Here is a 14,634-nt window from a genome sequence, read left to right on the forward strand (position 1 = left end):
GCTACAGCTGGGTGCACCCTGAGAATTTGTTCTTCTAACAAGTTCCCAGGTGATGCTGGTACTCTTTGCTGGCCCAGGGACTACACTTTTGAGAACGGCTGGAGTAAAGCAAGCCCCGCAAAAGGAAGTGATTCTGAGGAGGTGATTTTTCTCAAGATCACCCAGCTGTAGCTTGTGACCCAGACACGGCCGGAATTTCAGCAACCCCCTGTTTTCTTCTTGATACTAGTAAGCCTGACCATTTACCAAGGGCCAACAGTGTGCCAGCACTTCATGATGTCTCATCTCAAACTGAAGGGGAGAGATTATTATCGCCACCTTACAGCCAAAAAACAGGCTTAGCGAGGTAAACTGACCAGCTCACACAGGTGCTAAAGAAGCAGAGCTAGAATTTGAACCCAAGCCTCTATGAGTCCAGTGTCTTAGCTCTTCTGCTATACTATTTGTTAAATGGGACTAATAAGGGACGTCTGGGTGGCTCAGTCGGTTAAGCGTCTGCCTTTGGCTCGGGCATGATCTCAGGGTCCTGAGATTGAGCCCCGCATCGGGCTCCCTGCTCAGTGGGGAGTCTGCTTCTCCCTCTCCCTCTGCTCTTGCTCTCCCTCTCCCTCTCTGTCTCTGTCTCTCGCTCTCAAATAAATAAATAAAATCTTTTAAAAAATGGGACTAATAATAATATCTGTATCAGAGGGTTACTTTGTGGGTGAAATCAGTTAATAAATGTAAAGCTCTTGTCACAGTCTGGGCACCTAGAAAAGTTCAACACACGTTAGCTGCTGCTCACTTGCTTTTTGTTTTAATTGCTATTTGTTAGGAGCACCCTCTGTACCACTAGTGTTGACATTAGGGTTGCTGCCCACCCTTCCCTCCCTCATCCCCCCACAGCCAAGCCAAACCAGGGAGACCGAGGAAGGGACCGTGGTCAGACACAATCTTGAATTTTAAGTACCATTTCCCACAAACAAAGCCAAAGTGAGCCAAGTCATGCCAGTAACTCCCAATGACTAGAACCCCAGAGGTCGCAGACTGTTCTCAGAAAGGCCACAGTTCAGAAAGCCAGAGATGAGCGGTGGCAGGGGCCCACAAGACCCTCAGATCAGCCTTCCTTAATCCTTGCTCCCTGCTCGCCCCTTAGCCACTCTGCTCACTTGACCTCTGGGCTAAGAATCCATCAGTCCCTTGTTGGCAAGGGATCCTGCCACCCACCCTGCCACCCTTCCTGCTGCAAACAACCACACCCCCACTCAAACAGGAGCCAAGCTCAGAATATGTTTCAGTGTATTCTTTCAGAACAAAACTGCCTCCGCCTCTGCTCGGAGCCCCTGTCTTCTGAAGCCAAATAAAGTCATTGACTGGGGGCAAACTCAGCACGTGCCTTCCCTGAGCCTCATCAACAGAAATTCCTCCTGAGAGGGAAGATCTTGGTGTGGTAGGGAAAGGTCAGCTTTGCTCGCTCTGAGTTTTCACAGAAAAAGTTCTCTGCCTCTTCTGGGCAGCTGTTTTGACAACAGGCAATACCAGGCCCCACTGAATTGAGAGATCCTCATGGCAAGTAGACCCTGTTATTCAGGGAGGTGCCCAGTCTGAAGGCTTTGGCTCTGTGACAGAGCTGATGAACTCTGGATGAGATCACCAGTGAGTCACTGTAGCTAGGGAAGAGGACCAGAACTGAGCCCCCATGCCCTCCTGCATTAAGAGACTGGGCGGGGCGGGGTGGGGGGGATGAGGAAGAACCAGGGGAAAAGAGGGCAAAGGAGCAGCCGCTGAAGTAGGATGAGAAGCAGGAGAGTGTGGCGTCTCGCAAGCCACGTGAGCTAAGTATTTCAAGGAAACATTTTCTAGAAGGGAAGGGACTGTCCCAAAGTCATAGAGAATTGGCAGTAAGTAGCTGAGGACTAGAACCCAGGGACCACGGATTCCCACTCCGTTTTCCATTACAGCTCTCTGGGCTCTGCAACATCTAACGGGGACTAGAGCAGAAGAGGGGACATGGCCAGGTTGTCTACCCTCCCGCCTACCTTGAGGGGGCGTGTTCTAGACTCACCTGGTGTTGCAGCCGGAATGCCAGGACAAGCTGAAGGCTTCAGAAGGGAAATGCATGGTGGTGGCCGCTTCAGGGCATCCCTCCAGCAGCTTGGCCACATGCCATGAGTGCGGCCTACTGACAGGGGCGTTTCTCCTACAGCAAGAAAGGAACAGGAAGTCAGCTTAGGGAACCAGGGCTGAAATCACTTCCCATGCAGCTTCCGCCCCCCACCCGCGCTTTCCCTTAAATGAGGGAGAACATCTTGCAAGGAGCTGATATAGGAATCTTAGTGGCCCTCCTCAGCTCCCAGCACTCAAATCTCCTTCATCCTGAGGGCGAGGTGTGGCTACACGGAACGTTGGCTCCGCAGGGCGGTTTTGCTCGTGGGTGTATCCCAAGCAGTGCCAGACACCATAGTAGATGCTCAGTAAGTATCTGTGGAAGAAATGAGTACTGCTACCCAGTAAACAGTGAGCTACCCTAAGTTTTCTTTGAGGAAAAAAAAATCAATCTGGTCAGTCTTCCCACTTTTTCTCTACGAAAAGAAGAGGCAAGTGATTGGGAAGTTCAAACAAGTCAACACGAGGCTGCGAATCCTCCAGTTTTCACTTGTTCATTTGATAAGCATTTGTTGTATGTACCGTCTGGGCACAGCTCTGGGGATACAGACAGGAATCAAACACCATCTCTGCCCTTGAGAGCTTACAGATGAGTGAGAGCGAGAGAGCGAATTCAAATAAAGCCTCGTGAAGGCCCTGAGAGAGTGAAGGCTAAGATGGGTACAGAGGTGAGACGCCCATGTTTGCAGGCAAAGAGGGGGGCAAAGAGCCCCAACTCCTGCCAGGGAACATAGCACAAAGTGGTGAAGGGCGCAGGGCGAGGCTGACAGAAGAGACTGGCTGCTCAGCACGGCAGGGGTACCTAAAGGGAAAGAGGTTTGAGGCCAAGGCCCTGGATACAACCACAGGGTCTGTCTGGTGCTGGAGGCCGCCGCCTTACTCTTGCGCTGACCGGCTTAGACAAGACCCATTCTTGTCCTCTGGTATATTCCCTGTGAAGAGACGTCGCCCTTGCAAGTGGGGAAGAATGATATGGGGAAGAGCAGAGCACACATGGGACATGGGTTGTGCCAGAAGATTAGGAGAAGACTGATGAGGTGGGGGAGGGAGGGACAGAAAGCAAGTAAGCAAGAAAAAGACAGATGTCAGAAGGACCAGGTGGATGATAGAGATAAGAGTGAGAGAGGATCGGGGCGCCTGGGTGGCTCAGTCGGTTAAGTGTCTGCCTTTGGCTCGGGTCATGATTCCAGGGTCCTGGGATCAAGACCCACGTCAGCTCCCTGCTCAGCAATGAGTCTGTTTCTCCCTCTCCCTCTGCCCCTCTGCCTGCTTGTGCTCTCTCTCTCTCAAATAAATAAATAAAAATCTTAAAAAAAAAAAAAAAGAGTGAGAGAGGATACCAAGAAAAACAAATGACAGAAAGGGAGAAAATTGAGAGACGTTATAGAGAAATACATAGTAAAGGGGAATGGGTGGTAGAGAGAGAGATGAATGACAGAGTAAGAGAAAAGGAGGATAAATAAGGAGATGTGAGAGAGAAAGAGGATAGCTTCTTTACTAATTTATGCAGTCATTTACTGTGACAAGCTCCATACTAGACACTGAGGGTACAGAGTTGACTAGGAGAAGGGGCCCTGTTTTGAACAAGCTTGTTATCTAGTGTGTTAAATCAGCTCCCTACCTCCCAGGAGCAGTATGAATAGACTTGAGCTGGATTCCATCCTAGCTGGGAATGCCCCTCACCCCAGCGGAAACACAGAAAATCCCAGAAGTGCACGGCTCTAGAGGCCCAAGGCCTAAAAAGATAGTCCTGAGAAGAATGGCCCTGCTGGGGAAAACATGGGTTGAGTGGTAACAGGCCAGACGCGGACAAGGAGGTGTGAGAGGAAGGGCAAGGGAAGCTGCTTGTCAAAGTTCAGGAACCAGAGCCACAGGTCAGCAGCCCTGGCTAGGATTTATGGGGAGGAAAGCCAAGAGAGGCCCCCACTTTTAACTGTAGTGCTCTATTATGGGTTTCAGAGTGCCCAGCAGGGAGGTTGGAAGCACAAGAAGACCTTGGCGGGGGAGGAGGTGGGGGCTCTGTTCCAGAGTCTCATGCACAAAGCCATGGTGCTAGAAATCCTTCCAGCTACTCTTAGGTGGTAGTCACCCATTAACAACTATGTATAAAGCAGCTCACGGAAGTACTATGTACCGCTACATACTATGAACCATGTGTGTCTACTGTGCGCTCTGCTTCTAGGCACTGAGGGAGAACACAGGGGAGAACAGGGTACCTCTCTTATTTGGGGCCCTTCTTCCATATCCAGGATTTCCGAAGTTCTTCTGAGTCCAGGGTTTAACATGTGGGCGGTCAGCCTTGATACCACTTTCTCCCCAACCCTCCAATCCCTCACTGAGTTCTACTGAGTCTTCTTTTATATCTTTCTGGCTTCTCTCTCTCTCTCTCTCCTCATTTTCATTGAGACTATTGCACATAATCACACTTCTCCTCCATAGAACCTGCCACCAACCCCTTCTGTTCTAGTCCAGGCCCTTAACACTTTATATCCGAAATACTGTGTCAGTCCGCTAACCAGCCTCCCCTTATTCCACCTCTAGTCATTGCTTTTATTTTATTTTTTAAAGATTTTATTGATTTATTTGAGAGGGAGAGAGAGAGAGAACATGAGTCGGGGGCGGGGGGACAGAGGGAAGGGGGAGGCAGGCTTCCCGCTGAGCAGGGAGCCCAACACGGGGCTCGATCCTGGGACCCTGGGATCATGACCTGAGCTGCAGGCAGACGCTTAACGACTGAACCACCCAGGCACCCTCCAGTCATTGCTTTTAGATCATATCGTGTCAAACACCCATTGAATCGTAGCACTGGCCTATTCAAGAATCTTGGCTGGCTCCCTATTTCTTTCTTTCTTTTTCTTTTTTTTTTTTTTTAAAGATTTTATTTATTTATTCATGAGAGACAGAGAGAGAGAGAGAGGCAGAGGGAGAAGCAGGCTCCCAAGGAGCAGGAAGCCTGATGCGGGACTCGATCCCAGGACCCTGAGATCATGACCTGAGCCGAAGGCAGACGCCTAACCATCTGAGCCACCCAGGCGCCCCATGGCTCCCTATTTCTTACCCTGTTCTGCATCAAATATAAACTGGATCCGACTTTCAAAGCTGTCTGTAAGATAGCTTTACCCATGCAGCCCAATCTCCCATGGCTGCGCTCCAATCATGTCCTGCAACCAACTTTGTGCCTTTGCTGTTGGTTTTCCAACAGAATCTAGCACAGGCTCTGGAGATGGAGCACCTTGGTTTGAATTCCAGCTCTACCACTTAGGAGCTCTGTTCCGTTACCCAGGTGACTTCACTTCTCAGAGCTCCAGTTTCCATTGTAGTAAAATGCGGATAAAATACCTAATTCGTGCGGTTGTAAAGAACAAATGAGACAATGCATGTCAGCTGCTTAGAACAAAGTCTGGTAAGCCCTCAACCAATTTTAGTTATTACTCTAACTGTCCCCTTTGCCTGGAATCCCGCTCTCATTTTGTCAATCTGAACCCTACCTGTTCTTCAAGGTACTGCTCAAGTACCATGTCCTCCCGGGTGCTTGTCCTTAGTAATCAAGTCCTCACAATTTGGCCCATAATAATATGATGTTTTTATATTGCTTATCATCATTTCATCCCACCAACTGTAGTGGGCCAGTAAGCAAGGAGACAGACACGAGTAGACGGATCTTGGTTCATATCCTAACCCTACCACTTTGGATGCGTGATTCTACACAAGTCACCTTAACCCATCTGAGCTTTGATTTTCTTATCTGAAAAAGGGAAAAATAATCCTTACCTGGCTGGGTTATTGTGAGGATTAAGGATAATATTCTCAAAGCATCTGAGACACAGCCTGATGCATAACAAGTGCTCAGTAAATAGTACATAGTCTATAACAAGGATTATCAGCTCAGACTTGTCCTTCTCGATGGTTCACGAGTACTCCCACTGGGTTTGTCTACCCACTGTCAAGGTTCTGCTACACCACTCCCTTGTCACACTTTGAAACGTAGCTTACAAAGGCCCCTACTCGCTAGGGTTTCTCCAGGAGTAGGAAACAATCCCAAAGGAGACAGAAGCAAGGCAGTAGGGACTTTGGGACCATGGGGAGAAAACCACAAACTGGGGGAAGAAAAATCCTAGCAGAGGAACTGCAGCTAGAGCTGGGGCCTTTTAGCCCTAGCTTGGAAAGGAGAGGAAACTATCTATAGGGTCCGATACTTGGTCTAGTATTATTCCTAAACATCCCTAGACTTGGAGACAGTCCATACTTACATTCCACTCCTAGATGTGTGACCTTGGGCAAGTCACTTCCCTGAGTTGTAGATTCTTTATCTGTAAAATGAGGAAGATAACTATCCCTTACTCACGAGTTATAGCCTGGATTAAATGCAATCATGTGTTGAAATCACTTGGCATAGTGCCTGACATACCATGAACTTAAAAAAAAATAACAACAGGGACCACTTATTGAATACTTAAGATGTGCCACACACTAAGCACTTTGTATCCATTAATTGATTCTGTCCTCACTCCAACCTTATCAGTAAAAGCTATTATTATCCCCACTTAACAGATGAGGAAACAGAGACACAGAGAGCTGAACCACTTTGCCAGCTTCAGAAAGCTGAAATTGCTTTGCCATGAGGATGAGGCTCAGAACCTCCAGTCCTTTCTAGGATACCGCAGGACCCCTCCTCCCCAAAGAGGGACCTGTCTCAATGAGCTGGTATATCTGTAGCTTCTCGTAGCTATTTCCACAAGAAGCAGTCAGAAAAGGAAAGTCCCGGTGGTCCTAGAGTTTAAACCATACCCTCTTTATGCAGTGGGGAAGAGGGATGAAGAGAAATAAGCAGAGAGGAAAGAAAATGCCAACCATCAATCATGCAGGTCCAGGCCCTCACCATGGAAGGAATGGTGCCAGTGGCCTGCCCTTTCTTCCAAGCCTGGCTCAGGTACTGTCATTAGCACATACCCAACCATTCATTATCCCAAAGTTCCTTTCTTAGGAAGCAGAAATAAAGGGATATTGAAGAAAGAAAGCAGAAAGGGGTGGGAGAGAGGCGGCAGCCATGGCTACCAGCAGTACCTACCATGGAAGTTGCCCCTGGTGGGGAGATGGCTCAGGAGAAAGCTGGGTATCCAGCCAGCTCAGGGGCCCAACAACCCCTCCAGCCAGCCCCCGGGGCTCCTTTCTGCAGGCTGGATCTTCCCTTAGCTGGGACCCATCTGCCTTCCTGTTAAGACCTCCTGAGCTGAGGAGCCATCAGCCCCAGCTCCTGAGTGTGATCCAAGGGACTCAGGCACAGTCAGGTCTCAGTTCTGAGAACAGAGAGGAGGAGCACTGAAGGCAAGGTATGGCCATCAGCCGGTGGACCTAGATGTGGCCACAGCCATAGGGACTGAAGGCCAGTGTCAGAGAGCGGGACGGGAGTGAAGACGCAGCTCCAGAAACCAGCCAGCACCCTGGTGGCAAAGGGAAGGATGAAAGGCAGTTCCAGCAGCATAAACAGCCCCCCTGTTCCCTACTCCAGCCTCCTCTGGGCCCTGGCCCACCCCCTTCCACAGCTCAGGGGCCAATAAGGAAGCTGGGCCCCCAGCCACTGCTAGAACTCAGGAAAGGAGCAAGGAAATGATGTTTGGGAAAGATAAAGCGAGTGTCTAAAAAGAATTTTTAAAAATACACGTAAGTGAGAGAGAAAAATACCCCAGACACATACACTTAAAAGAATTCCTGTGCTTCCTGAACTGAGCTGACCCCACCCAGCCATCTCCGTAGGTCCGCTGGGCCCCAGAAAAGGGAAGCCCAGATCAGCCAAGCCTAGCAGCCTCCAGGTCCAGAAGAGCAAGTAGGAAGGACTACGGCTTATTTTATATAGCTGGGGTCAAGTGACCTAGAGATTTTCCAAGGGGAAGGTCCTGCTGAGACAGAAAGACTTACAAACCAGTCTGGGTCGTAGTTTACAGGATCTGCACTTCCTGTGGGCATCTGAGCAGATCCAAGGAAAACCTCATTTCGCAGCAGAGACCCCAACTCCAGAATAGTGGCGCTTGGAGTCAGCATCCCTGGCTCTGCCATGAATTTGTTCTGACCTCTGGCAACTTACTCCCCCTCGCTGAGCTTCCGTTTCCTCTCGGCAAAATAAAACATTGCGCTCCATTGAAACAAACAACTCTTCCAGCTATAGCATGCTCTGACGTCATAGTCCTAGGCCCCAGGCTGGAGCTTCAGATGATGTCCTCACTGACCTGTGCGACAGCCAGAAACCAGAGCAACCCCACGTGAATTTGTTGCATATCCCAAGCCCCAAGTCAGGCATCAGAGTTTAATTTCTCTCTGGGATTTAGAGTTGGGGGTTTCCGTTTGTAATACTCCTTATCCCCATTCCAGTTTCCCTTGGCCTCTGATCCTAAGTCCAGCAATTTCTGGCCCAAGAGGGCTTACATGAGCCCCCTCAGGACAAGAAGGATGCCCAGACCATTCCTCTCTGGGGAAATCATGCCCGGAGGCCTCTTTCCCTCTCTTCCCTCTGTACCGCCCAGGGAAGTCTGGGTTGACTTTTGTCTATTCCCCAAAAGGCAGGTGCCATCCAAAGAAGCCCTATAGGCCCTCCTTTGGTAGTTGGTACTGTATAGAGGAAGGCTGGGGATTTTATGGGCATATCAATCTGGCTTGGAGTCTCAGCTTTACCACTCACTCCTTGTTTGGCCTTGGGCATGTCACAGACCTTCCATTTTTCTCACCTGCCGGCATTCAATAAATGGGGCCTGCTGTTAATATTATCTTCTACCCCAAATAATAATGGGCAAAGTATTGTTAACAGCAAGAAAAATAACTTTTGTGAGCCAAATGAAGATGAAAGAGAAAGGACTAGTTAAAAGAAGGTTCAAAACCAATGGTTCCCAGAGAGGAGAGGGCTGGGGGGATGGGTAAAATAGGCGATGGGGATTCAGGAGGGCACTTGTTGGGATGAGCACCGGGGATGGAAGTGTTGAATGGCTATATCGTCCACCTGTAACTAATATAACACTGTATCTACACTGGAATTGAATACAAAACCTAATAAAAAACAATAAAGAAATAAGTAAAAGAATGTTCAAAAGCCAAACCTAGTACTCAAGTACTCAGAGCTTCTCAACCTTTAGTGGGCATACTAATGGCCTGGCCATCTTGTTAAAATACAGATTCTGAGTCAGTAGGTCTAGAGCGGGCTCCAGATTTGACTTTCTCACAAGTTCTGCAGTAATGCGAATGCCGCTGGTGTGATCACCGTTCTTTGACAACACACAGTACAGTACCAGGATAAGCCCTGGTCCGAAAAAGCAGCAGGATAAACGGTCTCTTCTCGTGTCATTACTCAGGCCTTCCCTAATCTTCTGGTCACCAAGTGCCTTTTTTCCTCCTTCCACTCAGCAACCTAGCACCTAACAGTGCTTCCCTGATGAGGCCTGCTGATCCCCATGTCCTAACAAAATAAAGAAAAAAGAGTTTGACCGTAGTCTGGCCCTCTCAGTGGCCAGGTGAGGTTGAGGAAATTATAATGAGAGGTGCAAACATGCTCCTGGGACTTGCTGAGGTAGGGGAGGTGGGGTGGGCAGATGAGTTGGGGAGTCACCAGGTGAGGTGATAGGATGGGCAGGTGGGCACAGACAGCATATACTTGAAAAATCCATAGGCAAAGGAAGATAAAAGAGGAACACAAGCGGTTTGGCCAATTTGGGAGTTGAGAGAGAGGCTGGGGAAGGGGGTGGGGGTAAAAGGGGTATCCTCTCCCTTAGCACTGCTGAGTTCCAGATTAGGTGACCAACTATAACCTCCTATGTTTGGGGGAAGGTAAAGATGAGTGCTTTTCTCTTTTTAAGATTTTATTTATTTGTCAGAGAGAGAGGGAGAGAGAGGGACACGAGCACAAGCAGGGGGAGTGGCAGGGGGAGAAGCAGGCTCCCTCCTGAGCAGGGAGCCCAATGCAGGGCTCAGTCCCAGGATCCCGGGATCATGACCTGAGCCGAAGGCAGACGCTTAACCGACTGAGCCACCCAGGTGTCCCAAGATGACTGCTTCTTTTCCAAGCACTCAGAAAATAAGAACTTGGCATGGGTGCAAGAGGAGGATGGGCACATGCAGGTGAAAGTGGCAGATAAGCCAGAAGCTAGCTCCCAGAAGAGTCCTCTGGTAAAAAACTTGTGAGAGATGAGGAGAGGGAGGCAGAAAAATTCTGGAATGAGTACCCTGGTGGGCTGTCACCCCAGTATCTTCTGACAGCACTACCTGTCTCCGACCCTGGCTCCCAGCAGACCTGTCAAACAATACTTAGAGGCAAACAGAGAAAGAGAACCATAGCTCTGCCCCAACCCAGGGCAAGAAGGAAAATACGGCCTGTGTTGCTGGGGATTGTGCTTAATCCGAGGTCTGGGCCATAACCTACTGCAGGCTCTTTCCTCTTTTGAAAAGTGTTTAGATAAGGAGAAGCACAAAAGTGTCCTTGATTAGCTCTGTTTACTTTCTGTGGTTCTTCCAGCCTCCCCCTGAATAGCACATTCCACCTGCCCCATATGAAGGAGTCCAAGCTCATCCTGGCCAGCTCAGCGGGAAGGGAAGCCTGCACACCGACTGGTGGACAGAACAATGCACGGCTTGTTTATCTGACAAAATAGGGGAAAAGCTGCTTGATCACCATGGAGGGATACAGAGCTACGAAGGCCCACTCACACCCCACTGTTAGTGGGGGGCCTTGCAGCCTGGTGATCCAGAGACCCTTTCTTTTTCTTTTTTTTTTTAAGATTTTTATTTATTTATTTGACAGCGAGAGAGGGAACACAAGCAGGGGAAGTGGGAGAGGGAGAAGCAGGCTTCCCGCTGAGCAGGGAGCCCGAAGTGGGGCTTGGTCATGACCTGAGCTGAAGGCAGACGCTTAACTGACTGAACCACCCAGGAGCCCCGAGACCCTTTCTTATTACAGACCAAACCAAGGGGGAATATGTACATGTATGTGTGTATGTGTCTGTGTAAGTGTGTGTGCATGTATGTATAATTTTAAAGACAACTTTTCCAACAGTGGCTTTCTCGTCAGTCTGGGGAAGTTATAATTTGGGTCACCTGAAATGTGGGTATTTTATGTAGAAGGGGCTTTGGTATCATTCTGCCTCCCCACCTTCCCCACCTCTTCCAACCTCCCCTTACTTCTCTGAATACTCAGGTCAAGTTCTTTTGTATAAATCTGCTGGATCCCCCTCTCCACGCTCCACCTTGGGGTCCATCCCTAGCTAAAAGGAAACCCAGGGTAGTGAATAAGAAAGGGAATGCTGTGGTGGAAAGAAAGACTCCCTCAAATGCTGTGGTGTGTGTCAGGGGGTGCCTTTTGGCTCTCCAAGTAGGCAGTGATACCTCATCTGATTTGGGCCTTTATATCTGACCTTCTGTTTTCATGTATCCATTTTCACATTGGAATCTTTAAAACATGGGGACACCTCTTTTGAAAGAAGATTGGAAAGAGGCAAACTGTGAATGATGCAGGAGAGCCTTGCAAATATGAGGAGCTAAAAAATGCTTAGTACTTCAGAAACATACTACTTGGAATTCTCTTTCAGTGTGCACTGGAGAGCATATTTTAGTTTTTCTATGTATAGTCTAATAAGACATACACATCATAGACTGCTTCTTGTCAGTGATCCCAAAGGCAGGGAGGTTGACAGTGCATATTTCACAGCTTCTAGAAGCAAGGGGAGCAAGTCAAGACTCTGAATAATGAAAGAGACTTTTTCTCACTTTCCTGTATATACAAAAGCTAAGAGTCTATCACTAGAGGCCTCAGGGAGACTTCTGGAGAGCACACAGGGAAAATGACAACAGGTTCATAGAGCACCATCTTCTGAGTCAGCTTCTGCTATGATGCCCAATTTCCTAAACCAACACCCAGAGTGATAAAGAAGGTGGAGGTTGTTTGTCCTCCAGCTCTGGTTTCTATTAGTAATATTTGTCGTATCCCGTGGGAAGGAGGTTATGGGAATAATACAAGATTTCTTTTCTTCTCCCCTTAAGCCAAATATCTTCTTCTGCTCAAACTCAGTATTAGAGATACCTCTTTTCAGGGGGATGATGGAACCCACAGAGGTTTCCCCCAAAGTCAAGTCTCAAAGCCCTTAGAATTACTTCTGGCCACTCTTCAACTCATCTCCACTACTAAGGACATGAAGCCAACAATAGTGAATACCCCAGTAGAACCAAGAGCACCCACTCACTCTGCTTTGAGCAAACATGACAATGAGGAAGGGCCAATGCTCAGTGGAGCTGGACCACAGTGAGCTAGGTGGACAGTAGTGGGAGATGAGGTTGCGAAAGCACCAAGGCCAGATGGTGGAGTTCTCAAAGGCCAAGGTAAGAAGCATACATTTAAATCTCACTGCAGTGGGAAGGCAGTGGACGTTGTTCAGCAGGGGACTACCATGATTGAAGTTTTATAAAGATCTCACCTGACTGATGGATTTAGGTAGGACAAGAGTAGAAGCCAGGGAACCAGTTGAAAAGTCTCTTGTAGGTAAGAGATGATGGTGGTTTGTTCTAGGGAGGAAGCAGTAGGGTAGAGAAAAGAAGCTTGATTAGAGATATCTCGAAGAGGTAGAGCTGACAGGACTTGTTGATGGATTGAATGTGGAGAGTGAGGGAAAAAGAAGACACCATGACATTTGGGTCATCTGGCATCTGTACCTTCTTAGCACAGAATTCATTCCCGAAACTGAGTCATTAGGAGTTCTAAAAAAAAAAAAAAAAAAAAAAAAAAAAGTTGGCAGTCTTCACCATTCTTTTATTCAAGCATTGATGGAACTTCCATCTACATTTAAGGTACATGGAGAGGTACTATGGGACATGCCAAAATGAAGAATATATAATCCCTGTGCTCAAAAAATTTATAATGTGAATAGGGGATGAATAGAAATACCTAAGTAACCACTAAACCCTAACGAGAATGTCATGTCATGAAGGAAATGCTGACAGAAGGAGTGTTTAAAAAAGGAGAAAGCACAGCTGGTTAATCAAGGAAGACTTCACAGCACCTCTAAGCTAAGTCTTGAAGACCCAGTTTAAACTGGAGGACACTGGAGAAGTCGTGCCAGGTTTTGCATAAACAAGAGGGGGAAAAGCGGGAATATGCTGAATGAAGAACGTGTGGTTTCTATAAGGCACACAGGAAGTAAAATAAAAACGATGGTAAGAATATGGTGGGCCACAGTGTCAGGGTAAAGCATTTACTTAATATGACCCAAGAGGCAAGAGAGAGGTTTTGGAGGTTCCAGGATAGGAGAGCAACATGGTAAAAGCAGTGTATTGGGAAGGTTATGCTGGTAGCCACGTGTAGGACGAATTATGTGGACAAATACTGAAAGCACAGAGAAGTGAGCAGGCTAGCACCACAGATACGATAGAGCAAGACAGCGGGGATGGAGCAGAAGGGAAGGATGGGAGGGAGGACATGAGAGACAGAATCAACAAGGTCGGACTACTAATTAAATACGGAGGAGAGAATGGGGTTGACGTGACCATGAAGCACGTAGGAGAACAGTGCTATTACTCATCTAGATAGGGAAGTCAGAGCAGAAGCTGGTTGCAGGAGAAATGTTTGATTTTAGACAGGAGTTTGTTTCATAGGCTGTTGAATTATGTAGATAGGCATGCCTAGCAAGCAGCTTAATGTCTGGGCTGCAGTGCTAGAAAGAGATTAAGGCAGGCTCTGGACCTGCGGTCATTATCCCAAGAGGAGGCAGTGGATGCTGCTACAGTGGACGTAACTGCCCGTAGTAAGTGTGTGCAAAGAGGGTGGGTGACGGGTCTCCACAGAACAGCTAGAGTTCAGGTGGGAGAAGAAGAAAAGCTAATCAGAGAGACACAACAATAAAATGCCATTTTCAATGATATCGGCAATATGTATTTTTAAACTAAGTGTCAGCAAAGTTGCAGGAACACAGGCATTCTTACGCACTGCTGGGTGGGAAGGGATATGGGTACACATTTGCTGGAGGGAAATGTGCCATAGCAAGAGACATCAAAGTGTTCCTACTGTGCTTGCTTCAGCCAACATACACTAAAATTGGAATGATACAGAAATTAGCATGGCCCCTGCAAAGAATGACATGCAAATGTATGAAGCACTCCATTTTTCTCCCCTGGAATTAGACAGCATTACTGGTTGCGCAACCTTGTGAATACACTAAAAACCACTGAATGACACACTTGAAAGTAATGAATTTGATGGTATGTGAGTTACATCTGTTTTAAAAAATGTTCCTACCCTTTGATCCAGTCTTCCCACTCCTAGGATTCTATCCTAAGAGAGCAAGCAGACATGCACACATTGATTTATGTACATGAAGTGTCATGTACCGCAGGGATATTTATAATGCTAAAAACAGGAATATCCTAAGAGTCCAACATTTAGGAAGAGTTAAGTGAAGTATTATACATCTACAGGAAGGAATAATAGTCTGCCATTAAAAACCATGTTTCTCAAGACTACTTAAT

At 47.7% G+C, this 14,634-nt stretch overlaps 1 protein-coding gene and 1 pseudogene across 5 annotated transcripts in view; one reads left to right on the top strand and one right to left on the bottom strand.

Moving 5' to 3' along the window:
• SHROOM4 (shroom family member 4) overlaps window positions 1-14,634 on the bottom strand; it is a 218,218-nt gene that overhangs the window by 48,381 nt on the left and 155,203 nt on the right. For 2 of the 5 annotated variants that reach the window (XM_035004836.1, XM_035004871.1), the window contains exon 3: window positions 2,045-2,179. In XM_035004836.1, the coding sequence (XP_034860727.1) occupies window positions 2,045-2,179 (135 nt within the window). Of the gene's footprint in view, window positions 1-2,044; window positions 2,180-6,395; window positions 7,194-7,213; window positions 7,619-8,061; window positions 8,096-14,634 lie in introns of those variants that run through there. The other 3 variants (XM_035004863.1, XM_035004854.1, XM_035004845.1) reach the window with 3 other exon arrangements.
• LOC118010583 lies at window positions 14,177-14,276 on the top strand (annotated as a pseudogene).

The sequence above is a fragment of the Mirounga leonina genome, unplaced genomic scaffold (genome assembly GCF_011800145.1).
Source record: "Mirounga leonina isolate KUSES-001 unplaced genomic scaffold, KU_Mleo_1.0 Mir_101609, whole genome shotgun sequence".
Classification (NCBI taxonomy): Eukaryota; Metazoa; Chordata; class Mammalia; order Carnivora; family Phocidae; genus Mirounga; species Mirounga leonina.